Source organism: Saitoella complicata (genome assembly GCF_001661265.1).
Source record: "Saitoella complicata NRRL Y-17804 unplaced genomic scaffold SAICOscaffold_1, whole genome shotgun sequence".
NCBI lineage: Eukaryota > Fungi > Ascomycota > Saitoellomycetes > Saitoellales > Saitoellaceae > Saitoella > Saitoella complicata.
The window spans coordinates 201,423-228,036 of NW_017566992.1; the positions used below are offsets into that span (position 1 = coordinate 201,423).

The 26,614-nt window shown below is 52.9% G+C and overlaps 13 protein-coding genes across 13 annotated transcripts; 4 read left to right on the top strand and 9 right to left on the bottom strand.

Annotated features, from left to right (window-relative positions):
* Window positions 1-1,328: 1,328 nt before the first annotated feature.
* SAICODRAFT_22452 (S-adenosylmethionine synthetase) lies at window positions 1,329-2,480 on the bottom strand (the record flags this gene model as incomplete). Its single annotated transcript, XM_019166578.1, has 1 exon — window positions 1,329-2,480. The coding sequence occupies one exon, from the start codon at window positions 2,478-2,480 to the stop codon at window positions 1,329-1,331; it is 1,152 nt and encodes a 383-aa protein (XP_019027134.1).
* A 160-nt stretch (window positions 2,481-2,640) lies between these two features.
* SAICODRAFT_28336 (uncharacterized protein) lies at window positions 2,641-3,551 on the bottom strand. The gene has a single exon (XM_019167124.1). It carries the CDS (start codon window positions 3,420-3,422, stop codon window positions 2,778-2,780), a length of 645 nt encoding a protein of 214 aa, XP_019027135.1. The 5' UTR covers window positions 3,423-3,551; the 3' UTR covers window positions 2,641-2,777.
* A 96-nt stretch (window positions 3,552-3,647) lies between these two features.
* Window positions 3,648-5,528, top strand: SAICODRAFT_86525 (transcriptional adaptor 2). The gene is made up of 4 exons (XM_019171439.1): window positions 3,648-3,992; window positions 4,045-4,149; window positions 4,208-4,795; window positions 4,849-5,528. The coding sequence occupies exons 1-4, from the start codon at window positions 3,669-3,671 to the stop codon at window positions 5,401-5,403; spliced, it is 1,572 nt and encodes a 523-aa protein (XP_019027136.1). The 5' UTR covers window positions 3,648-3,668; the 3' UTR covers window positions 5,404-5,528.
* Window positions 5,529-5,612: 84 nt separating this feature from the next.
* Window positions 5,613-8,592, bottom strand: SAICODRAFT_86527 (uncharacterized protein). The gene is made up of 2 exons (XM_019171440.1): window positions 8,238-8,592; window positions 5,613-8,189 (listed from the first exon to the last, which is right to left on the bottom strand). Exons 1-2 carry the CDS (start codon window positions 8,376-8,378, stop codon window positions 5,757-5,759), a joined length of 2,574 nt encoding a protein of 857 aa, XP_019027137.1. The 5' UTR covers window positions 8,379-8,592; the 3' UTR covers window positions 5,613-5,756.
* A 355-nt stretch (window positions 8,593-8,947) lies between these two features.
* Window positions 8,948-11,684, bottom strand: SAICODRAFT_28341 (uncharacterized protein). Its single transcript, XM_019167125.1, has one exon. The coding sequence runs from the start codon at window positions 11,381-11,383 to the stop codon at window positions 9,044-9,046; it is 2,340 nt and encodes a 779-aa protein (XP_019027138.1). The 5' UTR covers window positions 11,384-11,684; the 3' UTR covers window positions 8,948-9,043.
* A 5-nt stretch (window positions 11,685-11,689) lies between these two features.
* Window positions 11,690-15,271, bottom strand: SAICODRAFT_74248 (uncharacterized protein). The gene is made up of 3 exons (XM_019170923.1): window positions 14,192-15,271; window positions 12,067-14,137; window positions 11,690-12,014 (listed from the first exon to the last, which is right to left on the bottom strand). The coding sequence occupies exons 1-2, from the start codon at window positions 15,248-15,250 to the stop codon at window positions 12,113-12,115; spliced, it is 3,084 nt and encodes a 1,027-aa protein (XP_019027139.1). The 5' UTR covers window positions 15,251-15,271; the 3' UTR covers window positions 11,690-12,014; window positions 12,067-12,112.
* Window positions 15,272-16,611: 1,340 nt separating this feature from the next.
* Window positions 16,612-19,510, top strand: SAICODRAFT_22458 (kinase-like protein; the record flags this gene model as incomplete). Its single annotated transcript, XM_019166579.1, has 2 exons — window positions 16,612-16,908; window positions 16,961-19,510. The coding sequence occupies 2 exons, from the start codon at window positions 16,612-16,614 to the stop codon at window positions 19,508-19,510; spliced, it is 2,847 nt and encodes a 948-aa protein (XP_019027140.1).
* Window positions 19,511-19,937: 427 nt separating this feature from the next.
* SAICODRAFT_49604 (HSP20-like chaperone) lies at window positions 19,938-20,261 on the top strand (the record flags this gene model as incomplete). Its single annotated transcript, XM_019168974.1, has 1 exon — window positions 19,938-20,261. A coding segment is annotated over one exon (324 nt), but the record flags the coding sequence as incomplete, so codon positions are not given.
* Window positions 20,262-20,480: 219 nt separating this feature from the next.
* Window positions 20,481-22,182, bottom strand: SAICODRAFT_86537 (uncharacterized protein; the record flags this gene model as incomplete). The annotated part of the gene is made up of 2 exons (XM_019171441.1): window positions 20,481-21,753; window positions 21,811-22,182. 2 exons carry the CDS (start codon window positions 22,180-22,182, stop codon window positions 20,584-20,586), a joined length of 1,542 nt encoding a protein of 513 aa, XP_019027142.1. The 3' UTR covers window positions 20,481-20,583.
* A 322-nt stretch (window positions 22,183-22,504) lies between these two features.
* On the bottom strand, window positions 22,505-23,201 carry SAICODRAFT_16084 (DUF431-domain-containing protein). The gene is made up of 2 exons (XM_019165605.1): window positions 22,680-23,201; window positions 22,505-22,628 (listed from the first exon to the last, which is right to left on the bottom strand). The coding sequence occupies exons 1-2, from the start codon at window positions 23,174-23,176 to the stop codon at window positions 22,511-22,513; spliced, it is 615 nt and encodes a 204-aa protein (XP_019027143.1). The 5' UTR covers window positions 23,177-23,201; the 3' UTR covers window positions 22,505-22,510.
* A 271-nt stretch (window positions 23,202-23,472) lies between these two features.
* SAICODRAFT_100168 (ribosomal protein L6) lies at window positions 23,473-24,545 on the bottom strand. Its single transcript, XM_019165160.1, has 2 exons — window positions 24,458-24,545; window positions 23,473-24,272 (listed from the first exon to the last, which is right to left on the bottom strand). The coding sequence occupies exon 2, from the start codon at window positions 24,262-24,264 to the stop codon at window positions 23,695-23,697; it is 570 nt and encodes a 189-aa protein (XP_019027144.1). The 5' UTR covers window positions 24,265-24,272; window positions 24,458-24,545; the 3' UTR covers window positions 23,473-23,694.
* Window positions 24,546-24,642: 97 nt separating this feature from the next.
* SAICODRAFT_32502 (uncharacterized protein) lies at window positions 24,643-25,272 on the bottom strand (the record flags this gene model as incomplete). Its single annotated transcript, XM_019168212.1, has 3 exons — window positions 24,643-24,781; window positions 24,835-25,122; window positions 25,175-25,272. The coding sequence occupies 3 exons, from the start codon at window positions 25,270-25,272 to the stop codon at window positions 24,643-24,645; spliced, it is 525 nt and encodes a 174-aa protein (XP_019027145.1).
* Window positions 25,273-25,811: 539 nt separating this feature from the next.
* SAICODRAFT_4248 (heme oxygenase-like protein) lies at window positions 25,812-26,569 on the top strand (the record flags this gene model as incomplete). Its single annotated transcript, XM_019168701.1, has 2 exons — window positions 25,812-26,066; window positions 26,123-26,569. The coding sequence occupies 2 exons, from the start codon at window positions 25,812-25,814 to the stop codon at window positions 26,567-26,569; spliced, it is 702 nt and encodes a 233-aa protein (XP_019027146.1).
* Window positions 26,570-26,614: the final 45 nt, after the last annotated feature.

Genomic DNA, 26,614 nt, shown 5'->3' on the forward strand with positions numbered 1-26,614 from the left:
GGGATACGTATTCTGTTTGCCACTACGTTTTGCATGGAGTGCGGTACAAATACGGTTTTGTAGTAGCTCGATTTCACCGTACGGTATTTGGTATTGTTTTACTCCCCAATGTCTGTCGCCTCATCCGGATTCGGATGAGCAATGCGGAGGAGCAGTAAGACGTGGCAATGACCAAGTATAGGCGTAGGAAGAAGGAACATTAGTCTCTAGATGTCTATGCTACTTTCACTTCACGGACTGTCCGCCCTCTCCTCCGCAGCCGAGCGGCCCAGCGGTATTTAAATTTGACCGGCCACCCTCGATGGACAGCGCAAGAGGGAAGATAGTCCCATCACAGGAAGTCACGAGAAGTCAAGGGAAGTCATTAGATGTCACAGGAGAACACCAACCACACCGAAGACGGATCATATCACTCAGTCCTACTTCATACATCGAAACCAGTCACTTTTCCCACGTTCAGCAAATGTATTTACTATGATCCGCTTTAAAGTTAACCGACGATCAGCCTTTGTCTAGAGGAACATTACTGGCTCTGCTTGTTAGAAGTCAGTATGAGGCATTCGATGCTGGAGAGACCTGGCAGAAAAAACAACACATAGTTGAATTCATAACGGATGACAACTTTACGCGTATGTGACTATCGTTCAGTTTGGGCTGGAAAGTGAACCATGCAATTCACGCTATGTAAAAGCTCAGTATAATGTACTAAGAACTGTATCTTTGTCTTCTAGCGTGATGAGTAACTCGATTTTACCACGCGTGAGGTCAAGACTGTGCCATATTGTCTACGTCAGATGTACGGTTTTGGCAGTGCCATGCTATCCTGCAGCCGACGACGGAAGTACTGAATCGAGATCATTATTCCGTCAAAGGATTCCTCCTTGTCGATATCCTGGGTTGCATAGACATCATGTCAATTAAGCTGGGTGCAGTGGACATATGTGAAAGGCAATAGCTTGTTGGACACAGTTGCACAGTTGCACAGACGCAGAAGATGAGTCAGGTCATCAGGATGAAAAGAACAATGAAGTGAACAGCGAAACTGTCATATTCAGCAGTCATCTAGACCGCATCTATTATCGTATCCAGAAAAAAGCAAACAAAAAAGAAGACCCGTTCAACTTTTGTTGAAAAAGAACGCCGTACATGCTGTTGAACTCCAAAATCAGATTTTGTAACATAGACGAAGTTGAGTCGTCTATGATTCCTCCCAGCAGTGATATATGAAACGAAAAAAAGCAAAACCGTAACCCTCCCGAAACCGTTACACGACTGCAACTACCCCATTACTCAAACAACTACTAAACGTCTCCATGATGTGAGACAATTTAGAGCTCGAGCTTCTTGGGCTGCTCCCAGGGCTTGGACTGGTCGGTGAAGTGACCGTAGGAAGCGGTGGAGAGGTAGAAGGGGGTCTGGAGCTTGAGCTCCCTGACCATCACACCAGGACGCAAGTCGAAGTTCTTGCGGATGATAGCAACCAACTCGTCAGAAGACTTCTCAGAGGTACCGTAAGACTCGACGAAGATGGAGAGGGGCTCAGCGACACCGATGGCGTAGGAGAGCTGGACGAGAGCACGCTTGGCCAAACCGGCAGCAACGAGGGACTTGGCGATCCAACGGGCAGCGTAGGCAGCGGAACGGTCAACCTTGGAGAAGTCCTTTCCGGAGAAAGCACCTCCACCGTGGGCACCCCAACCACCGTAGGTGTCGACGATGATCTTACGACCAGTAAGACCAGCATCACCCTGGGGACCACCGATGACGAAACGGCCAGAGGGCTGGATGTGGTAGACGGTTTTGTCGTCCAAAAGGTTGGCGGGGATGACCTTCTTGATGATCTTCTCCAAGACCTCGGAACGGAGGTCCTCGGTGGTGATCTCATCAGCATGCTGGACGGAGACAACGACGGTGTCGACGCGCTTGGGGATGACGGCACCACCAACGTTCTCGTACTCAATGGTGACCTGAGTCTTGGAGTCAGGGCGAAGCCAGTCAAGGGAACCATCGCGACGGCGGGCAGCCATCTCGGCGTTAAGCTTGTGGGAAAGGAGAATGGTCAAGGGCAAGAGCTCCTCGGTCTCGTTGGTAGCGTATCCGAACATGATACCCTGGTCACCGGCACCGAGCTTCTCGAGGTCCTGGTTCAAGTGGAGACCCTGAGCGATATCGGGGGACTGCTTCTCGATGGCGACGAGGACGTTACAGGTCTTGTAGTCGAAACCCTTGTCGGAAGAGTCGTAACCAATCTGCTTGATGGTGTCACGGACGACCTTCTGGAAGTCGACGTTGGCGCGAGTGGTGATCTCACCGAAGACCATGATCATACCGGTCTTGGAGGCCGTCTCACAGGCAACCTTGGAGAAAGGGTCCTCGGTCAAACAGGCGTCGAGGATGGCATCGGAGACCTGGTCACAGATCTTGTCGGGATGACCCTCACCGACGGACTCGGAAGTGAAAAGGAAAGTGCTGCCAGCCATTGTTGGTATAGAGATGGTATGGGATGGGGGTTGGTGGATGAAGGTGCGGACCAGCGCCTTTTCTACTCCCCGGGCACTTGGACGCGATTTTCGGCCAGCGAATCGATCACTAAGGCAAGGCACTGGATTGCGACATTTATCCGTTACAAGGGTTTGCACTCGAGGAACCTCTTCTAAAAGTTTGTTTCAATTGATTCCAAACGACTCTACTCATCGACCGCTACCCTGCTGTACCGCTCACTCCCCGAATTGGGCGGGTCAACGGCGACGTTACAATCGACAAGCCGTGGTCAGAAATCACATTTGAACAAGGTGACTTGCCAGCGAGAATATCATCTTGCCGAATTCGCCTAGAGGAAGACGCGTTGTGTGTCGTAGCTCTCCCTCGTATGTTCTCTGTCCGTTGCCTCCTTCACCCACGTAAGCTGCATCATCCACAACACAATAGTCCATCTCGCTCGGATCGGGACTTGGCGGTCGCTGGTGTTCAACGACAGGTTCAGGCTGCTCATCCTCGAGAATGGGTTCATAGCGCTCCAGTGCCGACGGCATGCACAACTCCTGCTGATCTAGCCATTGCTCGATGCCACACGGAGGACTCGCCTTGGGTAATACTCCGAGGGGACGGAGTGATCGCCGTCGCGTGTATGAGTGCCAGCGAGGTGACCGGTGGGAAGGAAACACGGCCGATGATATCCGTCGGATGCCGAACATCTGTGGGCCGGGCTTTTCGCCCGGGGAAACCTCCTCGCTTGGCCAAAGACATCCAGCAGGAGCACAGGGCGGAGATGTCCTGGGAAAGAGAAGAGCTGGAGAAATGTCGAGCACTGAATCACGAGAGGAGGCCGAATCTTCCAGAACATCACCCTCCAGCTCGTTCAGGTCGCGATCGAGTGCAACAGCGGACACGGCGGAATCCCTAGACTGGATGGTTGGACGCATTTTGAAGAGCAGACAGAAAGCAAAAGACGAGACCGAGCGACTCGATATACCCCCTACAGCTCCCCAGTTCCAAACCATCCCCTTGACATCACCTTTATGATCCCGTCTAGCTTCTTCAGTAGATTCTGTACGATGCACATACGGCACAGTACGGGTACGCACAACGCTGCAGCCAGCCACGCACTCGCCACTATACGAGCAACCTCACGTATTCACAAGAATCCCCCACAACAACCGTATCGCGTCATGCCAGCACCTTGGCACATTACGTGTGACTCGTGTGTCGCAAATCTCACGCATACAGTCCACATCCAGTGCGTCGTGTGTCCAAGTTACGACTCCTGCGTGCAATGTTGGGCCAAGGGCGCGGAGACTGGGACGGCTGCGGCCGCGGCGACGGGATGTGAGGGCGGGAATGAGGAGGTGAAGTCGCCTGTTGCGACTGGGAGGGGTCATAAGAAGGATCACGCGTATCGGGTTATCGAGGAACACGCGTTTCCTATCTTTGATGAGGACTGGGGAGCGGATGAGGAGAATATGCTGATCGAGGGATGCGAACAGTTTGGATTGGTATGTGAGAAAGAATGGTTGGAAACAACATCGCTGATATCATTTCTCACAGGGAAACTGGCAAGATGTGGCGGATCATATAGGATCGCGAACGAAAGAAGAATGCGCCGACCACTACTATAAAGTGTATTTGGCGAGTGATACGTGGCCACTACCGGTATATCGTGCTCTTTGTCCTTGTTCCGGCGTATGTGCTAATTAAGTCCCATGAACAGAACATGAACCTACAATTCCCACACGATCCGAAAGAGTTCCGTCAGCGAAAGAGACGCCGCATTGAACGCCTCCAAGCGCTCTCGAAACAACCGCTGCCACCACGCCCAAAGCCTATGGCCTCCGTACCAGCTATGCACGAGATCCAGGGATATATGCCCGCTCGTCTCGACTTTGAACACGAATTCGAGAACGAAGCAGAAATGTCCATCAAAGACATGCAGTTCGAAGACAAACTCGAAACCGAAGCCCCAGGCGACGTCGATTTGAAGTTAGCAACACTCGAAATCTACAACGCGCGCCTAACCCGCCGTGTCGAGCGTAAACGCGCAATCCTCGAACATGGGCTCCTGGAATACAAAAAACTCCAGTCCATTGAGAAGAAGAAGACGAAGGAAGAGAGGGATGTCATGAATAAAGCAAAAGTGTTTGCGCGGTTGATGACGAAGCAGGATCATGAGCAGTTTGTGGATGGGTTGTTGGCTGAGCATAATTTGAGGAGGAGGATTGCGGAGTTGCAGGAGTGGAGGAGGAATGGGTTGACGACGGTTGAGCAGGGGAACAAGTATGAGCTCGATAAGCAACAAAGGGCGAGTCTGACCTCCTTCAGTTTTAGCAAAGCGGAGACTAACCGAACTTGCAGGCTCTCGCTATCCGTAACCCTGTTGGTCTCGGCCCAGCCGATCGACTCGCGTCGCGCTACACCAACCCCCGCCGCGATTCCATGTCCATGACCGATGCAACACCACCACCAATGTCATACTCCCCCTCCCCACACCTCGCCGGAATTCCACAACCGACCCCGATCCCCATGCACCCCGGTATGCCCATGTCCGCCGGCAAAGGCCCCCGCAAACCCCCGAACCCCCTCAACATCTCAACAGCGGCAGACTACCACCTCCTCACCCCCTCCGAGCAAACACTCTGCTCGCAACTACGTATCCTCCCCAAACCATACCTGGTCATCAAGGAGACCTTGTTCCGTGAGTTGTTGAGAACGGGAGGACAGTTGAAGAAGAGACAGGCGAGGGAGTTGATCAAAATTGATGTGAACAAAACTGCGAGGATTTTTGATTTTTTGGTCAGTCAGAATTGGGTTAAGGTGCCCGGGAGTATGAGTGGGCCGCCGGCGCCTGGAGGGCCCCCGGGGATGTCTGGGGCTGGTGCGGCTCCGGCTCCTGCTCCTGAGGCGAAGTAAAGTGAAGGATAGAGAAACCTTTATTAATACTGGTGTTGTACGATTATAGTCCTGTTTACACTGTATCAGATAGGATAGTGTTGAGCTTAACCATTGAACGTAGGCAGGCCGAGGTTCATGAAGGGTTTAGCAAAAATCTGTATGAATGAAAGAAAACTACATTCAGTGAACGAACGATAAGAAAGCGCCTGCCTGCATCCACCTGTCATAAACCTCATAGAATACCTCAAAAAAGCATTGAACACCCGAAAGCCATCTACACCGAAAGCCAATAAACGCATACTGCTGAGAAATGCAAAACCGAACGTGAATGAGAAAATAAGTAACAAAGCCAAAACGACTGCACACCAGGCTCAGGACTCGTGCTCTGGAAGACCTTCGAGGTTCACCTTCTCTGTGGAGCTCGGCCTTTTGTGGCCCATGACACTCATATCGCTCATGGCGAAGAGGAGCTCGTCATCGTCGACAGCAAGACTGAAGCCCCTGTTGGAGGTTCTCGCAGCGGAGGACGTAGAGCCACGACGAGCTCCGTGGGTATGGTGGTGATGTGCATGATCATGGCTCAACGTAGAGCTGGACCCGAACCTACCGCGAGCAGCGAACCGGTGAGAGTTGCCTCTAGAGAACAATGATGTGGACGACACGTTCTGGGAGCTATCCTCCGTCACACCCACGTTCTGAGATTCCGTCGTCTCCGTCTCAAGCTCGGTGATTGGTGTGGCAGTGATGACGTCCCGGGCACTCGTTGCAAAGAGGCTTTCATCTGGCTGCACCTGATCGATGCTTCCTAAACTGTTCGAGGGTCTTCTCTTTGCGCCATAGCGGCCTGCACTCGTTGTATCGCCATCGACGATGACGCCCGAGTTTACGCGCTGCGTGAACGAGCTCGAACGGGGCAACCGGAATGGCATGGGACTCGATGGGATATCCAACGGACTCGTCGTCGCAGCTGATGCATGACGGTGCTCGCGCAGTGGGCTTGCTGATGGTCCAGCCACGTCCTCCTCTTCCTCTTCTTCTTCCTCAACCCTAGGAGACTCGTGGCGTCTTCGCTGGGAATAGTGATGTATCGTTGACCCTTCGCTCAACTTTGAAGGGATAATCGGAGTATGTGGGCTAAGCCTGTTCCCAGGAGATGAAGAACTCGAATACGAAGCCCCGGAAACCATAGCCGGGACGTTTCCGATATGCCTGCTACTTCCACTCCCGGGGGTGGATGAAGGCCTCTGCAGCATCAGACTAACCGTCAACGAGTCCGTCAACGCCGCATGCGAGTCCTTCATCTTTTGGAATTTGCTGAGTACGGATGTCCTTGTCCGTATCGCAGGCGCTTCTTGTGCCGAGGCAGCCATGATCGAGCTTTGCAACGGTTTCCGCTCATCAACCATCTTCAAGAACTCGTCCAGGCCGTCGTGCTCTTCGGCCGGTGCTGTGACTGATGGCATGCCGCCGCTGCTTGAACTTGTCCGACCTGCATCATCGAGGATACTCGGGCGTCGACGAGATGCAAAACTTCCTTTACGTCGTTCACCGAAGCTGGAGCTGTACCTCGGGACCGACGGAGGACGCACAGGATGGACCTCAGCGGTGGGCAGGCTCGGCGTCGTAATACTTCTCAAACTCGATCCACTCGCACCTACGGACCCAACCGGAGGAGCACTGACCGAGTTTCTGCTTCCGGTACGAGTGATAGTGAACGAAGCTCTCTGGGGTTGCTGCTCCGCCGGTATTGGGCTCGCACTCAGCGTGGGCGACTTGAACGGTTGAATGAACGTGACGGAAGGTCTTCTAGGAATCGCTGCGGCATCGCCATCATGAGACCTCAACGAAGACTTGCTGCGGTCTCCAAAAGAACCTGTGACAGCCCGAGTACCCCGAAGAGAAGAGGTATGCTGGGGTGTAGGCCTGCGAAGGGATGACAAACTACCATACGCATGCGTAGTTCCCGGTTCAGCCTGAGAAGCTCCGGTACTGCCCGAGGTAGTACTCGGTAAGCTAGATGGAGTCCCTTGTTTCTCTGGGATAGGAGCAGCTGGACGGAAGTAATCCTCATCCATATCGATAAAATGACTCGACAATAATGCCTCTGAGTCATCGACACGGAAATCGCAGGAGGTGCGGTATGCGACGTTCACATGAAAAGAACCCGCGGGTGTATCCACCTTTCCAAATGAAAACTCTTCCAGCTCTTTCCTTGAGTCTCGCGATGAGATGGGCGTTTCCAGGGGTACACTCCGCCTGTTCATATCTGCTTGCTCGGCATAGACGCGGCAAGCAATTTTGAGTGTGTTTCCGACCTTTGCTTTCTGTAGACGTTTTCGAAGCTTGTAGGTCGCGAGAAGGCGGGTGTGCATGTACATGGAGCGGAATAAGACGATGGACTTCTTGTAGACGACCGGAAGCTCAGGGGGTGAGGCTGGGGGTGGGCCTCTCAAGTCGACTGTCCATCTTTCCAACACGATTTCCGTCTTCCTTCCACGTCCAGTCCCCAATGCGTCCACTTGTATCCGCCTGCCACTGTCATCCACCAGTAGCAAAGTCTCGCTCGGCGTCAAATCCCTAACATCCAGCACAACATCGATAACGAGCGGAGGGATGGGTGCTTCAGACGTGGCAGACGCCTCTGCATATCTCCAAAACTGTAGTTCCTCCCGGTACGCATCTGTATCCTCCAACTCTAGGGCAAACCATTTGTTTGTCTTTGTTGGTACGGGTCCGCGTGGGTTAACGGGGGTGGTGGTGGTCCGAGACTGGAATACGACGTGTGCAGCTTTGCAGTAGAATTGCTGTAAGACAGTTAGACCAGTAGCTATAGCTGAAGTGCAGGCCCTCACTTGTATGATCTGATTCAACTTCGACGCCTTCGTACCCAAGTCCGACGGCTTCTTTCGTAGAGGTACCGGCGGTGGCGGCATCGCACCTCCCTGATTCGCAAAGAACGGCGGTGAGGCCGAGTATGATGATGGCCGTTGCATTCTTTGTCATCTATGGTGCTGTTGAAGCTGTCGTAGATGGATCAAGAACGGTCAATAGTTGTGCCTCTGGTTGCCATAGTATCGCCCGTAGCAAGAGGGAGGATGGTCGAACACGTCAGTTTACGTGTCTATAACCTCTTCCCTTGAGTTCCTCTCTATGACTCGACTCTGAATGCGTTGGGGGTTGTGGGGCTGGTTGTATATTACAGTTACGTATCTCATTACATGAGTGGGCAACTGTTTGGCGGGCGCGGGATCCCGAGAGAGACGCACGCACGCGAGACGGAAAACATGCACCCCAATGTCGACGATGATTGCGCAATGTGACGATGCGTTGTTTACTCGATGAGGTGTTTACTTGATGAGCTTTGTCATCTTCCATGATGGTGGTCACGGCATTGCCTGTGTGGTCAAAGGATGCGACAGTGCAAGGTGAACGAACAGCGATCGATGAGTCATGATGTAGAGGTAAATTACTTTAGCATTAGCAATAACGAAGAAGAAAAGAAAATATCTAAATGAGCGTGTAGTAGGACGGCCTTCACTCACAGCGGTCTCCGTATTAATGCGAGGGCTCAGGCGTCGAGAAAAATGAAACAAAAAGGGAAGAACATCCATAGCGTATCCCGTTCAGGAATCAAAAACAGCAACCCCAATCGGATTCTTTATGCGGTAGCCTCAACAGCCTTGGGGGCGGTCTTGACGACCTCCGCAACGGCAGCGGCCTCAACAGGGGCATCAACAACGGGGAGCTGAGAAACCAACTCGGCGACGGTAGCTTGCTCGACCACAGGCTCGTTGAGCACTGGCAAAGCAGGAGCGGCCTCAGCCTCTGTAGTCTCCTCAGCAACCTGCTCCTCCTTGACAGTCTCAGTCTTGAGCTCCTCGACAGGCTTCTCCTTCTTGCTACCCTTGGCCTTCTTGGAGGCAGAACGGAAGAGGGAAGTCACCTTTCCAAGGACGGACTCCTCCTTCTTCTCCTTGGCCTCAGCCTTGGGCTCACCAGCGACCTCAACAGTAGGGGTAGCCTCGGCCTCAGGAGCAGCAGCCTCAACGGGGGCCGCCTCAGCAGCAGGGACGACGGCAGCGACCACGTTGGTCTCCTCAACGACAACAGCCTCGGTGATAGGCTCGACGTGAGGAGCAGTCTCGGATGACTTGTTACGCTTGAAGAAGTTCATGCTGAGACGCCTGTTCTTGGGAGAGCTGGAAGGAGAAGACTCAGCAGGCTCACTGGACTCCTGGACGACAGGAGCTTCAGTGGTAGCTGCAGCGACGAGGGTGGTGCTCTCGGCAATGATCAAAGCCTCGGCGGGAGCCTGAACGTCGATGGGGGAAGAGACGTCGGGGATCTCAGGGAGCTGCTGCTGGGCAGCGACTATGATAGTTTGCTCGATGGCGACGACCTCGGTGATAGCGGCCTCAGGCTCGGCGTCCTGGTGCTTGCTGGGGGAGAGAACACGCTTGAAGAAGCGGAAGGGAGACTTGGACCTCTTGGGGGTAGGAGCAACGATCTTCTCCTCAGTAACAGGCTCAGCAGCCACCGGGGCAGCCTCGGCAACGGGCTCGGTGGTAGCGGCGACAATGGTGGTCTGCTCAGCAACAATGACGGCCTCCAGGGCGGGCCCCTCAACTGGAGCAACAGCCTCCTCAACAGGGGCAACCTCAGCGACAGGGGCGGCCTCGGGCTTCTCCTTCTTGTTGAACATCTTACCGAAGAAAGACTGACGACGCCCCTCCTTCACAGTAGGACGAGCCTCAACGACAGGCTCCTCAACAGCAGCAGCCTCGGCGGCGACCTCAGCGGTGGGCTCAACAGAGCGGACAGCGACGGGCTCCTCGGTAGCGGGAGTCTCAACAGCCTCGGCGGCGTCAACAGGAGCAATCTCGGTCTCTTCAGCAACAGTGGCGGGCTGCTCAGTCTCGGCAACCTCCTTCTTCTCCTCGTGATGCTTGTGGTGCATGAAGGGAAGCTTCTCGAGGATGGAAGATCCACGCTTCAACTTCTTCTTGTCCTCGGGAGAGGAAGGAGCAGCCTCGGTAGCGGCAGGAGCTGCGATGGCGTCGATGGCAGGCGCATCGGGAGCCTCCTCCTCGTCATCGCTGAAGACCTCCTCGGCACCAGAGGGAGCGGCAGGGTTGGCAGCAGGCTTGAACGCAGTGTGGTTCTCAAGCTTGGACAAGACCTGCTTGTAGATGAAGGAAGCCTGAACCTCATCACGGGCAGCCTTGGCCTCTCCGACCTTCTTCTTGATGGTCTCGATCCAAGAGTGACGCTCGGCGGGGATGGCAACCTGCAAATGGTACTCCTTCTCGTAAGCGAGCTTCAAGACCAAACGGTCGGTCGTGAGACCCTCGTGGTGGACCTCGCTGATGTCAGCAAGGTTGATGATACCGCTGGGAGAGGAGGTGTCGGACTTGATTTTGCTCCAGAACAAAAGACCTTTACCAGTGACGGCGGCGTGGGCCAAGTTGTCGTAGACATGCTTGTTGGGGTCCTGCGGCATGACAGTAGACTTGAGCTCGTCGGAGCCGGTCTTGCCGTGCTGGTGCTTGGGGTCGAAAAGGATGGAAGTCTTCTTCTCGTTCTTGCGGAGGTAACGGTTGAGGTCGCCGAGAGGGTACGCCTCGTCGCGGAAGTAGAACCAACGCTTGTTCATGTGAGGGATGAATCCAGAGGTCTTGTAGGAAACCCAGCCGCCGGCCATCTCGATGGTCTCACCAGCCATAGCCTCCGTAGGGTCAACAACCTCCTCAGAAGCCGCGACCGGCGCGGCCTCCTTGGCAACCACAGGGGCAACAGCCTCCGCATTCAATGGCTCGACAGCCTCGGCCTGAGCCTCGGTAGCGGGCTCGACGACGGGAGCAGCATCGGTAGACTCTGGGAGGGCGATGGGAACGACTGGCTCCTCAACGACGGCAACAACCTCCTCGACAGGGGCCACAGGCTCCTCAAAAACAACAGGGGCAGCAACGACGGGCTGTTCTTCGACTTGGGCGCTCATTGTTGTAGGTTGGTAGATAAAGAACGAAAGATAGTGAACAGATGTTGTGGTTCGGTGAAAAAGAAAGGAAAGAGACTGTGAGTAACGCTGGATTGGCTTGGTTCGGGGCGGGCGGGCAGATTATGTATGCCGAGACCAGGAGTCTGGAATAGGGAGAGACAGAGTCGATCGAATAGAGTAGAGTGAAGCACGGACCGCAGTCACAGAGAAATTGTTTCTATTTGAATCATAAGGGGGGATAGCCATAGGGTAGTTTATGTAACATTCACTCATAGAGCAGGTCAACCGAAAGGGAAGAGCAAGCCACGGCTAGCCATAGTAAGCGGACCCGTTCGATACAAATCCCTGCATGTGAATTGGCCGGATGAATGCTGGGATAAATGCGGGACAATTAGTTGAGGAGAAGGAGGTTTGATGTTGCCGGTCTTCACTGCCTTCCCATCGAAGCAATCGCAACAATCGAGCTCTTCAGGGTTCTTGACGGGCCAACTCCCTTTGTCTGCCAACTCATGCGACGTCGCGGACCGACGAACCAAACGCGCAACCCAACGCAACCTTAGAACTCTAAATCGGACTGCGCGACCAAAAACATGACATGTCAAAACCAACGGGAAAACGGAAGGCGGTCATGCTATACCGGAAATGTCACCATAGATGTACTTTTTTGTAGTAAGGCCATTTACCTAAAGTAGCTATTGGACCCTTCAATTGCCGAAGTGCATGCTATGTTTATTTGGCCGTCGTCAGCACATAAGATGTGATAGCAGAGATACGCTCACTGGTCAGTTTCATGCCGATCTTCAACATCTCACTCATCACGACCTTGTCCTCCTGCAATGTAGTCCATGCTGAGCGGTCCATCTTCCATACCACGGACGAGCGCTCAGCAACGACGGTCGCCGTCCGAGGCGTCTCGCTGAGGAATGGCAACTCTCCACAAACCGTTCCAGCGACAATCGACTCTGACAACAATGCTTCACCATGCTCAAAGTCATACGTCGCTCTCAAAATGCCACTCTCAATGAGGTAAAAGCAGTCGGCATCCTCGCCTTGCTTCCAAACAATCGTACCCTGCGGCAGTTCAACCCTCTTGAACGACTTGCTCAACCCAAACCAAAAATCTTCACCCTTGTTCGTGAACTCTCCAAAGATCTGCAGCAATAGCGGAAGTGGCTGCTTGAAATTACGGAACTTCGTATACATCCCGAGCGCGACGTGGCCGCGCTCGTTGACTTCCTCCTTGAGCGTCGAACTCGCAGTTTGCTGCAAGAAATTACGACGTGGAGAGTTGGCAATTGCGTCGAAACCGGCCATCTGCGACTTGGGTTGACTTCTCTGATCAGGGACATCGAGACGTTCGATTGCCTTGTTGTCGGCGTGTAGCGCTGCTCTTTGTGCTTGATAGAAAGCCTGCAACAACTCGTTCTCGCAGCTTTCCAGCGCCGAATTCAAGTCTTCGAAAACTTGCACCCACCCTTCCTCGTCTGCCCACATATCCACTTGCTTCAGCGCCCTTGCAATCTCTCCATTCTCCCGAATGCCACACAGAATCAGATGTACCTCCTTCGCACCCAACAATCTCCTCAACCGCGTGAAAGCATCCGCAGCGGAAAAGTCAATGCCGTAAATCAAAGTGAAATCAACAATCAAATACCGAATCGGTCTTCGCGTAAAGTTCCTAGTATCCACCAAATCCCTGATTGATCTCTCAACTCGTGAGATGGTACCGAAGAACATATACCCGCTCAACTTACACACGTGAATCTGATCGCCCACCTGCTTCAGGAACTTCTGCTGTGTAGGGTGTCTTCGGACGGTAGACCGTGCAACAGCACCAGTATACGTCGTCCTGATCGCTGATTTTCTGGAAGTCTGAACGACAAAGGTGATACAAGCCAGGATGATACCCACGAGGATACCAAAGACAAAATCCCACGCAGCCATGGAGAAAATAATCGCCATGATGGTGAAGTACTCGAATGGATGGAGTTTACCCCACGTGTCCACCAATGCTTCCTTGACAAGATCGATACCGAGGAGGAAGATGAGTGCACCGACGACCATGACGGGGATGTACCCGATGATCGAAGGTCCGATAAACATGATCCCAGCAGTAGCGAATGCAAGCATGGCACCGGCCAACCGACTGTTCCCTCCAGTGCGGATGAAGAGGACGGAATTGGTGTACACGAGATAGTTTTGAATACTACCCATCATGCCAGACAGTGCGTTGCTGACTCCATGAGCTTTCAGTTCACGATCAACATCGACATTGTCTTCGCCCGTGCTGACACCGAGAGCGGGTACGTTAATGGGCACGTGGAGGATACCGAAGAATGTCAACGCCAGCATAGCAGGGAAGGTCTTTGCCAGCGCACCCCAATTGGTTGCTTCAATACTGTAGTACGTGTAGAAATTCCACCACGGCATGTCAGAATCGACAGCATCAAACACCCACCCTTGACCTCGCAAATCGGCCATGTTGAGGTTCGGCACTGCCGCGACGACGATGTAAAAGACCATAGGTACAGAGATGAAATATGCTGGAACAACCATCGCGTGATGCCGGAAAAGATGCTGAAGACCAATGAGAACGATAGCAAGGAGCAACGGCGTGGCCCATAATGCGAGGGTATGTGCTTCCAACAACTGTTTTGCCGTGTCGAGGGTATATGTGAGGTTACCATCCAACCTAGCCGAAACCTCGACCCCGGTAACGATAAGGAACCAACCAACGCCTCCTATACATCCAACCTGTAAGGAACCCGTTAGCATGTGTCGAGCGAATTCACCATTGCGATACCTTACCAAGATATGCCGCGGGAAGAACCCGATTAAACTCCCTAATCTCGCCGCCCCCAACGCAAAAAATACCAAACCAGTAACGATGGAACTCAAAGAAAAACTCAAAATGGTAGTCGCGATGACACTCTTCGGGTTGTCTTCACCGATTTCGGTCATGATAGTGAACGCCATTTGGTGAAAAAACGGCACAACCTCGATCATCTCGGATCCGACACCACCCTTAAACACAGACCCGCCGAGGGAGTAGACGAGTTGTGAGACTACGCAAGAAACGTAAAACATGGAAATACCATCCGGACCCATCTTGGAGAATAATGGTGTTCCGAGCGGGAAAAGGATCATTCCGTAGGAGAGAGCATCGAGGACGTTAAGGAGGAGACCAAGTACGACGGCTGGGAGGTTGGATGCGGGTCTCAAGACGCCATGCTTCCATACATCTCGTCGATTGACTTTGCGTGCTCGTCGCAATGCCTCTTCTGCATGATTTCGACCGGTGTGGGCCCACGTTTGTAGACGTCCTTGTGCCCGGTGACGCCAGCTTCCATCCTCCATGTCGGGCAGTGAGGGTGGGGGCATAGTGAAGTACGTTGGTACTTCCTCTGGTGTTGAGGGGCGTCTGTCCATTGATGGCTTACTGCTCGACATTGGTCGTAGTAAGGGTGAGTTCTCGTCAATAGGGTCGGGGCTCTTAACGATGAGGTCGGAACTGCCATGACTTGACGCCATGGTCAATTGCGATTCTCGAGGCATTGTATCTGCCCGCGAAATGTTGATGGAAGGGACAGACCGATCCGAGGAGGCATCATCCAAAGGAGCACTCTTCACCCTCTCATTGGGCGGCGAAGTCCGCAGCAGACTGGTCAACGCCGACTGCCCCGCACTCCCACTATGAAAACTCCCACTCGGACTCGGTAGTCTCGAATTAGGTTCACTATCTTCCGGAATAACGCTCGGACCACGCTGAATCCCCGGTCGGAGATGCCCTGACGAATCTTCGGTCGGATGGGACATTCTTGCAGGAAAGGCATGTCCGTTCCGCAAAGACGCTTCTTCCATGGCCATACTGGCCAGGAGAGCGGTTTGCTCTCGGACTGATGATGCTGGTGTAGAGTAGGACGCCGTGTTGGCTATAGCACGTAACGGTTAGAAATGATCACGCAACTGAGTTTCAGAGTTCCCGACGACGTACTATGAGATTGACCCGAGATGGAGCGTCGGTGTTTATTGGACGGAACTGGATTCTTGTAGCTCGAGGAGAAAGACGACTTGAGTGCTGTTAACAGAGACGGTCGCTCTTCCTCGTGACGATGGTGCGGTGACCCAGCTTGCGAGGGAGGGTCATGCTCGATGTCGTGATCTGGCGACGGGTCAGACAAATGACGGTCCGTCATTGCAGGGTAATGACGGGGTCCTTGGCGAAGCAGGTGATGAACCAACGGGGCCCTCTCGCTTATATCTACGGCGAGTTGGGATGCTGGGGGGGGGTCTTGCCTGCTTATCTCTCCCGGCCACTCCGATGTCAGGCAGGCCTGGCAGGGCAGACTACACCTAACAAGGGAATAGCACAAACTCTAAATGAACCACACCCAGAGATCTTATCAATTGTCAAGTTATATGCGATCTCCGTTGTTCCACTCAAGGTCTGTCTGTCTTCCTCCTTCTTCTCTACTGTACACGGAGGTATAGCAGACGCTCGACTTTTGGAACCCCCCGTCTGAATGCTTATCGCCCGCCACGAACGTCAGGCCGTCAGCTGTAATCCCAATTGCAACGTTCGAGCATCTCCCTTGTATACCACGTTATCTATAGGCTTATTCCTTGGCATCTCGGATTCGAAATCGATTGTCTGACCTTCGACAAGCAGGCATACACGACCGGGTGGTTACCGGGGATGAATGCTCCACCACCAGAGGCTCGCGCCCGCCCTATTCTCGACCAATGCATCCCCAGAATACCCACGAACCCACACTCCATCTACCTGCAACCAGCAAACAAGCCGAACCCGTCAAATCGCGATCCTGCTTTTCTCCAATTTCTTTTCTGCCGTTGAACCGATATTGCTTTCTCCGTGCCTCTCTCGTAAGCGGGTACGTCCCAGATTGCCAGTTCTGCACCTGCAAGCCCGGACGGAGGTATCGCTCCAGCCCGCGATTGACTCTTAAGTACTGGACAAAGGTCCTACCGCCCCGCAGCTGCTGCAAGTATCCCTTCCTGGCGCCTGCTCACCGTTCACAGTGTCTGTTCAGCGTGGACTGACAGTGTTGTCTGGAGTGCGGTGAAGTACCTTCACTCGGAACCGCTCCTGTACGTGCCGCTGGCTTGCGTTCCTGCCATATTTATTCATCGACTTGGCTCGTTGCGTTTGACTAGCATTCAATCCGAAAATGACGACCTACAGCCGCGGTCGTAGCAGCAGCCTCAACATGGCGATGCCATCCCTTGCCGTCATCGAAGCAACACCGGACACTACGCCCTTGGACACGCCTGAACGCTCTCCTTTCTTTACACGTGTTCAGCAAATGTCGCCGGATAGCAGGGAGCATTATGACCGCGAGAGGGTGAGGGAGTTCATGACGATGACTTTGGGAGAGATGGTGGGAATTACAGGGGATCCCCTCTGGGAATGTCTGAGGGATGGTGTTTTGCTGTGTCGGTTTTTAAACGTGTTGTTTCCTGGAGCGATCTTGATGATTGGGCAGCAGGATGTCCGTTCAGTACATGTGAGTTGGCTGTATGCATCTTTTTGGAGTTACTGACGGAATTTGCTTACAGCTCGACAATATCCGCATTTTCCTGTCAATGCTCAGAAAGTTAGGCGTACCGGATGCTGACCTCTTCACTGTCCATGACCTCTACGGTGGCCAAAATCCCCAACAGGTGATGCATACGATCTTGACAATTGAGAAGATGTTCTCGTCTCCACATGTCACTGACAAAACCCTTCGGCTGTGTGGTAATCGTCAACACAGCCAGCTGAACCTTAGGAAGTCTTCTGCAATCGGTGCTTCTCTTGCGGCGCTCTGTGCGAATGCTCAAGACGCTGATGACTTGCTATTGGCAAAATTGAATGGTTCACCTGTCTCCTCGCCTACTGCGGAACATGGGACATCACCTATTGAACAAGCCTTCGCAATGTTCTCTACGAACACTGTTATTGAGAAACGTCCTAATCGCCCACCGCTTTCAACACCACGTCTTCTTAATCGCAGACGAGTGACCATTGATCTGGTTCCCGTTGTGAAATGCGAAGATGGCGAGCTTTCGTCCACCCCTTCCAACCCTCGCACACACCATCGCAAGAACTCTGGCTCGAATACGACAATTCAGTCTATTATGAGCACAGACTCTTCTTCGTGCGAGACAATCTCGCCTACGACGACAAGCCGTCCAAGCAGGTCCGCGATGATGAAGCCCAGGAGGCGGAGTTACAATTCATTCTTGGATCCTCCTACACCATCGACGCTGTTGGCACGTACCCCGGAACACGAGGTATTACCGTCCAGTCACTCCGAACCGCATTTGCCTAAGGACTTTGAGTTCCAGCTCCCACGTCGTCCGTCGGCACAGGCGGTGCGGGAGATCAACTCGAGACCTATCTTGGTCAAGAGGTCGACGTCGGATAAGGCATGGGATGCATCACCTCCCCATCCGCAGCGAATGAGTCTTGACTCTGCGTTTGCGTCGGCTAGTTCAACGGTTAACTTGGGACGCTCGATGTCACTCACCTCCACGCTCACCGCTTCCCCGATCCGGGAGAAACTCAGTATCCAGGATGTTGGTCAATACCAAGTCGGGAACTGTATCGGCCGTGGCCAGTTCGGTGCCGTTTACCGTGCGTTGAACCTTGACGATGGGCATATCGTCGCCGTCAAGCGGATACCGATTGATGATCGGACGGACACAGAGGTGGATGATATCATGAAGGAGATTGATTTGTTGCGGAGGTTGAAGAATCCGACGATCGTGAGGTACGAGGGTTTTGTGAAAACGCCTGGCTATATGAATATCATTCTTGAGTATGTCGAGAATGGATCGTTGGCGAATACATTGAAGGCTTTTGGGAATTTTCCGGAGAAGTTAGTGGTGAGCTATACTGTCAAGATTCTCGAGGGTTTAAATTACCTTCACGAACAGGAGGTTGTTCATTGCGACTTGAAAGCGGCCAATATTCTGACAACGAAGAGCGGACATGTTCGTCTGAGTGACTTTGGTGTTAGTCTCAACCTGAAGGCGGTGGAGAAGAAGAACGAAGATATCAACGGGACGCCAAACTGGATGGCACCGGAGGTAATCTTGCTTCAAGGCGCTTCTCCAGCCAGTGATATTTGGAGTTTGGGCTGCACCATCATCGAGCTACTCACAACAATGCCGCCGTACCACACGATGAACGCCATGTCAGCTATGTTCAGGATCGTCGAAGACGATCATCCCCCTATACCAGAGGACATCACGGACGAACTAAAGGAGTTCTTGATGGCGTGTTTCAAGAAGGATCCGGCTGAACGACCTACGGCGCAAGACTTGTTCCTTCATCCTTGGATCACGATGCAGACTTGGTCTCCCGAGTTGAAGAATCTACGGCCGCAGGATTCTATTCCATTCTTGAGAAGGATCAACACTTCGGACGTGCGTCCAATGTCTGCGGCAAACCCAACGAAAGGAGCGGCGAAGAGGGGAAAGTTGTCGAATTTGTTCTCGAGGAGCAATGAGGCGTTGTCGAGTGCAGGGATGACAGAGAAGAAGCGGCCTGTCACGGCGCCCTCTCTCGGTGCGAATCTGCAGCCGAATCAGATGCCGGTGCACAGTTTCGTGAAGGCGAGCTTTAGTAAGACAGGCGTTGAGTGCAAGCTGTGCGGCATGGCGCTCAAAAAGGCCATCTTTTGTTCTTCTTGTGGTTTGATCTGTCATCAAAGATGTATCCACTCGACGCCGTATCCTTGTCAGAGCATGGAACCTCGACCCATCTCGCAGAATTACAACGAGGTCTATGAGACAAAGGAAGACGTCTCACCACCACCTACTGCATGCTTGCCGCCCAGTCCTACGACTGGACGACCCAACATCTTCAACCGATGGTCAGACAGAGGGCGGAACAGGCATGCTACCATGCCGCATCCAGCATCAGATCACGGTACATTCTTCAGCCGCGCTGTGAAGCGATTGTCAGGAAACCACACCGTCGGCAAGGAACACTACCACGGCCACGAAGGAAACAATCCGTTAGGAATGGGAGGAAGTCAGATATGGGCAAAGACTGATGAGCAGAATTTGAGCAGGATGGCTATTGCAGCTGAACGGAAGAATGATTGCGTTATCATGTAGTAATTTACCTCTCATTATCATGAACTTCATCATCGCGGGTGTTCGCATTTCTCACGCGGGTTCGGTGCAAGTCGATCGACGCAACGTTGAATCGCCCAGAAATTTCGAGGAATTCGATGACATTGTCACACCACCAGCTCCGGCAAGGACGAGAAAGTTCGCTCATGGATCGGCACAGGGTATAAGAAGGCCTGACCATCCTGGCATACTTGCTCCTCAGGAATAACAAGCCAGCCAAATCGAGCGGACACTCAACAAGCAACACACACACCACAAACCACAATCAACAATGTCTCTTTCTCTGCTTCCCACCGCCTTCTCCGACATGGATCAGTTCTTCGACCAGCTCTTCGCGTACGCCAATGACCGCCGCGGAACCTCTCAAAACCAATCCGAGAGCTCCGCCAGCGCCCTCTCCCGTCGCACACTCTCCCCTGCTCTTGAGATCGCCGACAAGAAAACCGAGGTCGAGATCCATGCCGAACTCCCTGGTATCCCCAAGGAAAACATCAACATCCACCATGATGCTCGCAGTAACACTTTGACCATCAGTGGTGAGCACAAGCAGGAGCAGGAGAAGGAAGAGGGTACGAGGAGGTGGTCTGAGCGCCGCTATGGCAGCTTCTCTCGTACTATCAGCTTGCCGGCCAATGTCAACGCTGAACAGATCAATGCGTCTATGGAGAATGGAATGTTGAAGGTTATCCTTCCAAAGGCACCTGAGACTGAGGGTGTTAAGAAGATCGCCGTCGCTTAAGCCGCCGAAGCGTGACGACACAAGTCGCTAGGTGGATGACTGTATGATTATCGAGGTGTTTGAAATGGTTGCATTGTATGGTACCTGGAGTTCTTTCTCTTTGCGATATCCACCGGGTGCATGATTATGAGGGTGCGGAGAATGAGTAGTTTAGTACCAATATACCACATTCTCTCAAGATTGGGAAATGCCCACATGAGATATCAGACAATTGTGAGCACACTTGCAGACATTGTAACTCTAATGGATAACATTTGACGACCTAACCAAAAACCTAAACACTACCTATGCCAAAAATGTCTCCCCAAGCTTGAACCTACTCCTCCATAGCACCGCCCGTAAGAGCATCGATATCGAACTCCTTCGCAAACTCCGTAACGACAGTCTTAACATCACCGTTCTCAGCGGCCTGAGGGGCCTGTCCAGCAGCCTGCGCAACAACAGCCTCAACATGAGGAGGCTCATTGTACCACATAACACGACCAGAGCACCAGTCGTTAACAACCAAAGTAGCAGCGGCGTTGATGTTGGGGATACCACCACGTCCGATCCTTCCGCGCTTACGTGCTACCTGAACTAAGAAGTCGGTAGCCTCGTCAGCGACACGGCCAGTACCGGTAACGAGAGGGGGCAAATCGTAGTGCTTCAAGAGACGGTCCATGAGCTCCTCTGAACCGGTAAGCTTCTGAAGGATGAGGGTAGCCGCAGGGATAGGGTCGGTAATCTGGGAAGGAGGAATGGCGTTGAGGAGGACGAGACGTGCTTGTTCCTCTTCCTTGGAGAGCTTCTTGGAAGATCCAGGGAAGACGATACCAGGCATGTCGATAAGCTTGATGGATCCATCGAGCTTGACCTCACGGATGCTCTTGGTCAAACCAGCCTCGCCACCAGTTGGTGCAGGTGCCTTCTTCTGCAATCCACCACGAGAAACGAGAGCGTTGATGATAGACGATTTTCCAACGTTAGGGTAACCGATAACACCGATAGCAAGCGAACGCTTGATACCGCGCTTGTCAGCATCGGCCTTCAAGGTGGTGATAAGGTCGTTCGTGGTCGACCTGAGGGTCTTGCCGTTGTGGTTGAAAGGGTTTCCAGCAGGCGAGGAATTTGAGGAACGGAAGGGAACGGCGGGGTATGATCTGCTAAGGTGCTTGACCCAGCCCTCGAGGACGTGCGGTGGCACGAGGTCGATCTTGTTGAGGACGAAATAGAGCTGCTTGTTACCACCCTCGGCGGCGGCGACCTGCTTCTCCACAGCACGAGATCTGGTACCTTCGGGATCACGCGAGTCCAAAACGTATAGGATGACATCTGCCCTCTCCACGACGCTCTTGAACTGCTTGTCATATGCTTTTCTTGAGGTCTCTTTGGTGGTGATGCCCTGACGGTCTGCGACAGCATCAACCTGTTCCTCGTACTCTCCCTCAGACTCTTCCTCCATCTCCTCATCTTCGTCCATCATGTCCTCATCGTCGTCGTACTCCTCCTCATCCTCGTCCTCCTCTCCCTCGTATTCTGCTGCTCTTCTCCGTGCGGACGCAACCAACGCAGCCAAAGCACCAGTCTCGCCAGACTCATCCAGATCCTCATCGTCGTACATCTCGTCTTCGTCCTCCACATCATTCTCGTCGTCCTCCTCCTCTGGTGCATTACCAGCTGCCTGGTTCTCCATCTTCTTGCGCAACTTCTCCTCAGCAAATCTCCTCTTCTTTTCCTCAATCTCCGAAAGCAACTTCTCCTTATAGGGGAACAAGTTGGGAATTCCCGGATCCTTCTTCAATTTTGAGCGCCATGTAGGGTCATTCTTGGCGAGCTTCCTCTGCTTCCTGGCGTGCTCGCGGACGTTCTTTTCGATCTTGAACTTTTGACGGGCGGTTCCACGCTTCGACTTCTTCTTGTTAAAGGCCTTGACCATTGTGAATTGTTTATTGAGTCTGTTTTTGCTTGGTTGCCTTCGCTGCCTTCAGAATTTTTGGGTGTGTACGCATGCGCCACAAGGGCCCGTCGATAAGCTTTTTTTCACGGGTAGAATCGATAAGAGTATAATGACAGGAAGAGGGTCAGCATAGCAGCTGTAGTCTTTGAATGCTTTTCTAAGATCTAATTCCTCGAGCCGGCCCCGTTTCGATGCATGTCTGCCTAGTTCTTCCCTGCTTGTTGCGGCGGCGGTGCGCCAATGCCCATGGATGACAGTCCAGGCGTCTTTCCAGCCTGTCTTGGAACTTCCTCGTTCTCTTCATTCCTCAAAAGAAGTCGTCGTCCTCTTCCATTTGCTTTTTCAGCAGCCCAACCATCCCTGGAGCCATCAGTGGGGTTCCGTCCTCCGTCGCCAAGTAACGGAACGGGATGTCCGTTGATTCCCTACATCCAAGATCAGCATTCCAATCATACAGCTCATGGCGTGCAACTCACATAGCAGAAATCTTCACCGTCGGGTTATCCGCAAACTTCAACTCTTCGTACCTCTTGCGGTCCTCCAAAATCCTCTTCGCACTGATCACCGCCGTGTCCGTAGTCATCTGGGGCTTCCCTATCCGTCGCAGAGGAAATCCATGCTTCTGTAGCTCGTCGCTCCCCTTGTTCCTGTCTTGTGCAACATAGTCCTCCGTGTCCTCATCTCCGAGGATCCCACCACAGATGATCCAGTCAAATCTTTCAGCATCTTCCGGTGACAGCTCCTCCTCGGCGAGTTCGTCCAGGAGACATACACGTTGCTTGTTGGCGAGGAGTTCCGACATTGAGAAGGCGCTCTCCTTCAGGACATGTGCGGCGGAGAGGTTGGCCGGGGAATGATCGGCCATGTTGGTGAAGTAAACTCGTGATGGTTCAACGTGAGTCAGGACATGGGCATATTCCAGCTGCGACCATTCAGGCAGTTTCGGCTCCAAATTCTCAATGATGTACTTCATGGTTATCGTGCTTTGGAGTTGTGGTGTGTCGTGAGTCATACGTCCTCGAGCACAGAGAGCAGCTATGGGAAATAAGGTTTCGAGGTGCATGGCAGCAACACATGTACAGAAGTCCATGAACAGAGAAGGATCAGATATAAGATTTCGTATTGATTATCCAAAGCAAAGATCACAGGAAGTCAAAAGCATGATCAAGTCAGCCAACGACGGTCAGCATCAGGAGGTCACGGAAGGAGGAGAAATAGTCGCAAGGACTGGCAAGACAGCATTGCGCCGGCCTTGACAGGATCGCAATACGACACAAGATGGAGAAGAAACAATAGGGCGGCCACGCATGTTCTCGAAAAGAACTCGGCGCATGTTTAATTGCCTGACCCGTAGAGGAGCTCAAGTAATCTAGCAAATCCAAGAAACAAACATTTTCCTAAAATACCCAAACGCCGCTTTCATTTTCCTGCATGCCCTCCCTATTCCGTCTTCATCCAACGCATCACAGCACGACCTAGCCAAGAAGGAGCTTACTCGTCCTGGACGATGGTGGTGCGCTCAGAAACGTAGATACCGTCCAAGAACTTACGGATATCCTTGTTCTTGACAGCGCAGATCTGCTGAATGGAGGCAGCAGACTGGGAGACGTTCTCAAGGGAGTTACCCTCGAGGATGAGCTCATCCTTCTGGGTGGACTGGGTGTTGACAGAGACACCCTCGAGCATGTTGACCTTGAAGACAACCTTCTGACCCAAGAAGTTACGGATCTCAACGACGCGACCATCCTCAATAACGTTGACGTTGATGGGGAAATGGGCGTAGACGTAACGCATCTTGTAGCGGAAACCCTTGGTGACACCGATGATCATGTTGTTGATCAAAGAGCGGACAGTACGCAAGCAGGCAACGTGCTTGCGGGCTCCGTGCCAGACGACGAACTTGATCTGCTCCTCAGAGACCTTGCGGATCTCCATGTCGACGTGACGGAGGTTCTTCTCGAGGGTACCGCGGGGGCCGGTAACCTTGATGATACGGGCCTTGATCTCGACGGTAACGCCCTCGGGGATGGCAAGAGTCTCGTCCTTGTAGATGTCCTTCATTTTGGCGGCTGTAATGGCAGAGAATGTCAGCAGCCTGCTCACTTGGTTCAGGTCATCGCCGCACGGTCGCTGGGCACGCTCGCGGACATCCAGGCATCCATCCCATGGAACTCGATCAAATTCGACAGGACAAAGCAGGAAGCGTCGGCAAAGCGATTGCAACGGCGACACAGCAACACATCAGGCAACTTACCTTGGTCGTCTGGAGTTTGCGGTCGGAACGGAGCTCTGGCGGAAAACGAGCGCTTCAGTTTTTGTGTGGGCCTTTAGCGCAGGCACCATCGCCGGTACCGTAGAGTTGAAAAAATAAAATAAAATAAAATAACGACGGACGGGTAACGTAGACATCGCCTCCTCCTCCTCCGTTCTCTGCCAATTTCAGTCAAAGTATCCTCGTCGGTTGCCGTCGCCCACTGGCCACACTCCAGGGAACCACATGTCCGTAAGGTATCCCACCGTGAACGCATAGCAAGTCTTGTGGAACAGATCAATCCACTGCTCGTAGACGGGCCACGTCCTATCTTGCCGTCAGCATCTCTAGTAGATGTTGCGCCTCGAGTGTAAACCTACCACGGCGGGGCGCCGACTCCAGTCCAGTTCTCCAAAACTTGATCAAATCCCTGCCTCAACAAACTAAAGCTAAAGTTCGCAAATGGACCTGTGATGCCATACAGGGACATCACTGCACGGAACATAGCCGGAACAACGCCTTGTACGTAGTGTTCAATCTGATTGAAAGCCCGGCGCTCAGAGTCAGGGCGGTCAGGAAGCCCGAGTAGACGTTCGAGGGTGTGCGCAGGGACGTAGCTATCCGGACGTCCGCTGAAGAATTGCTCGATCTTGTTCGTGACGGTCAGGCTGTCCAGGCATGTCAGACAATCTAGAATGCAAACGCAGACCTGGACCTTACACGGTCACACCAACTACTCCGGCAGCTGCGCCGTAAAGCATTGTCGTGCCGAGTGTGGTAAAGGAATAGCTGCGGTGAGCACCAGGTTTGTCCGTCATTTTGATGAACCGGCTTGCAATTGATGTTACTGTTGTCGAAACCGATGCTGATTCGAGTCGGTTTATGAGTGAAGTTGCGAGATCGATCCCATGATCATGATGGTATGCATACGTCAGATGCTCTCCTATGTGAGGCATAGGAAACGCGGGTCAAGGACAGCTGAGCTCAACAGCTGTTGCGAGATCCCCGCATCTGTCTCAATAATGCAAACCTTATTTTCATCACCGGGGATTCCCTTTCCTGGGATGGGTATTCTCCGATGGACGGGGTATGGGAATTCGAACCCGTGGAAAAACATGACCAACCTCGGTCTCGCCGACAAACTACAACTCGGGCAACACGAGGAGCTCCCAACTCATACAATCTCTCTCAGAAAATCAGATGTAGTTCCATGTTTAGGTCGTCAAAGATCCGTCGTGCCCGATTGACCTAGTGTACCCCGGCCACTGATATCACAGTTGTCTGGCAGCACACTTTGTGACGAACCAAGATTCAATCGTTCAACAGATTTTCACCATCAACCGGGAATCTAATCGTCATGTCCGAGTCATTCACCGCTTCCCTTCAAAAGAAGAATGCCGGTTCCCTCCTGGTCGCTACCAAGACCAATCCATTCATTGCTTCCGCAATTAACGGATCCTTGACGGATGACAGATTCAACAGATGGATGCAGCAAGACGTTATCTTTGTTGAAGCTCTGGGTCGTTATGAGGGGTTGTTGCTGCACAAGGCTCCGTTGAGAGATTTCCAGACGGTCGTTAGCGGAATCGCCGCTTTGGAGGCCGAGTTGAGGGTAAGTGATTCATCATGAGCTTCCCGCAGTTGCGATTGGTAACGGTCTCCACACAGTGGTTTGTCGAACAGGCTGTCCCTAGAGGCGTCAAGCTCATCCACACCCGCCCATCTCACAGCGGCACCTACGAAACCCTCAGCGCCGCCGCTGCCGCAGCTCCCGCTACCCAAGCCTACAACGACTACATCCTCCAAACCCTCCCAACAAAGTCCTACCTCGCACAAATCACCGCCGTCTGGGCTATCGAGTTAACCTACCTGCAAGCCTGGCGCAACGTCCTGGACGAGTCGAAGGATGACAAATGGAGGCAGAATGCAGAGCACTGGGCTGTTCCGGAGTTCCAGCAGTATGTCGCTGGGTTGCAAAAGTGTGTTGAGGATGCGTTTGAGGAGAGTAAGGAGGAGAGGTCGGATCATAAGGCTGAGGTTTGGGAGGCTGAGGAGTGCTTTCAGGAGGTGTTGCGGTTGGAGGAGGACTTCTGGAAGATGGCCATGGAGGCGTAAAAGTACGAGCATAGTGTTACAAATACGCGTTCGAGGCCGAGTAAG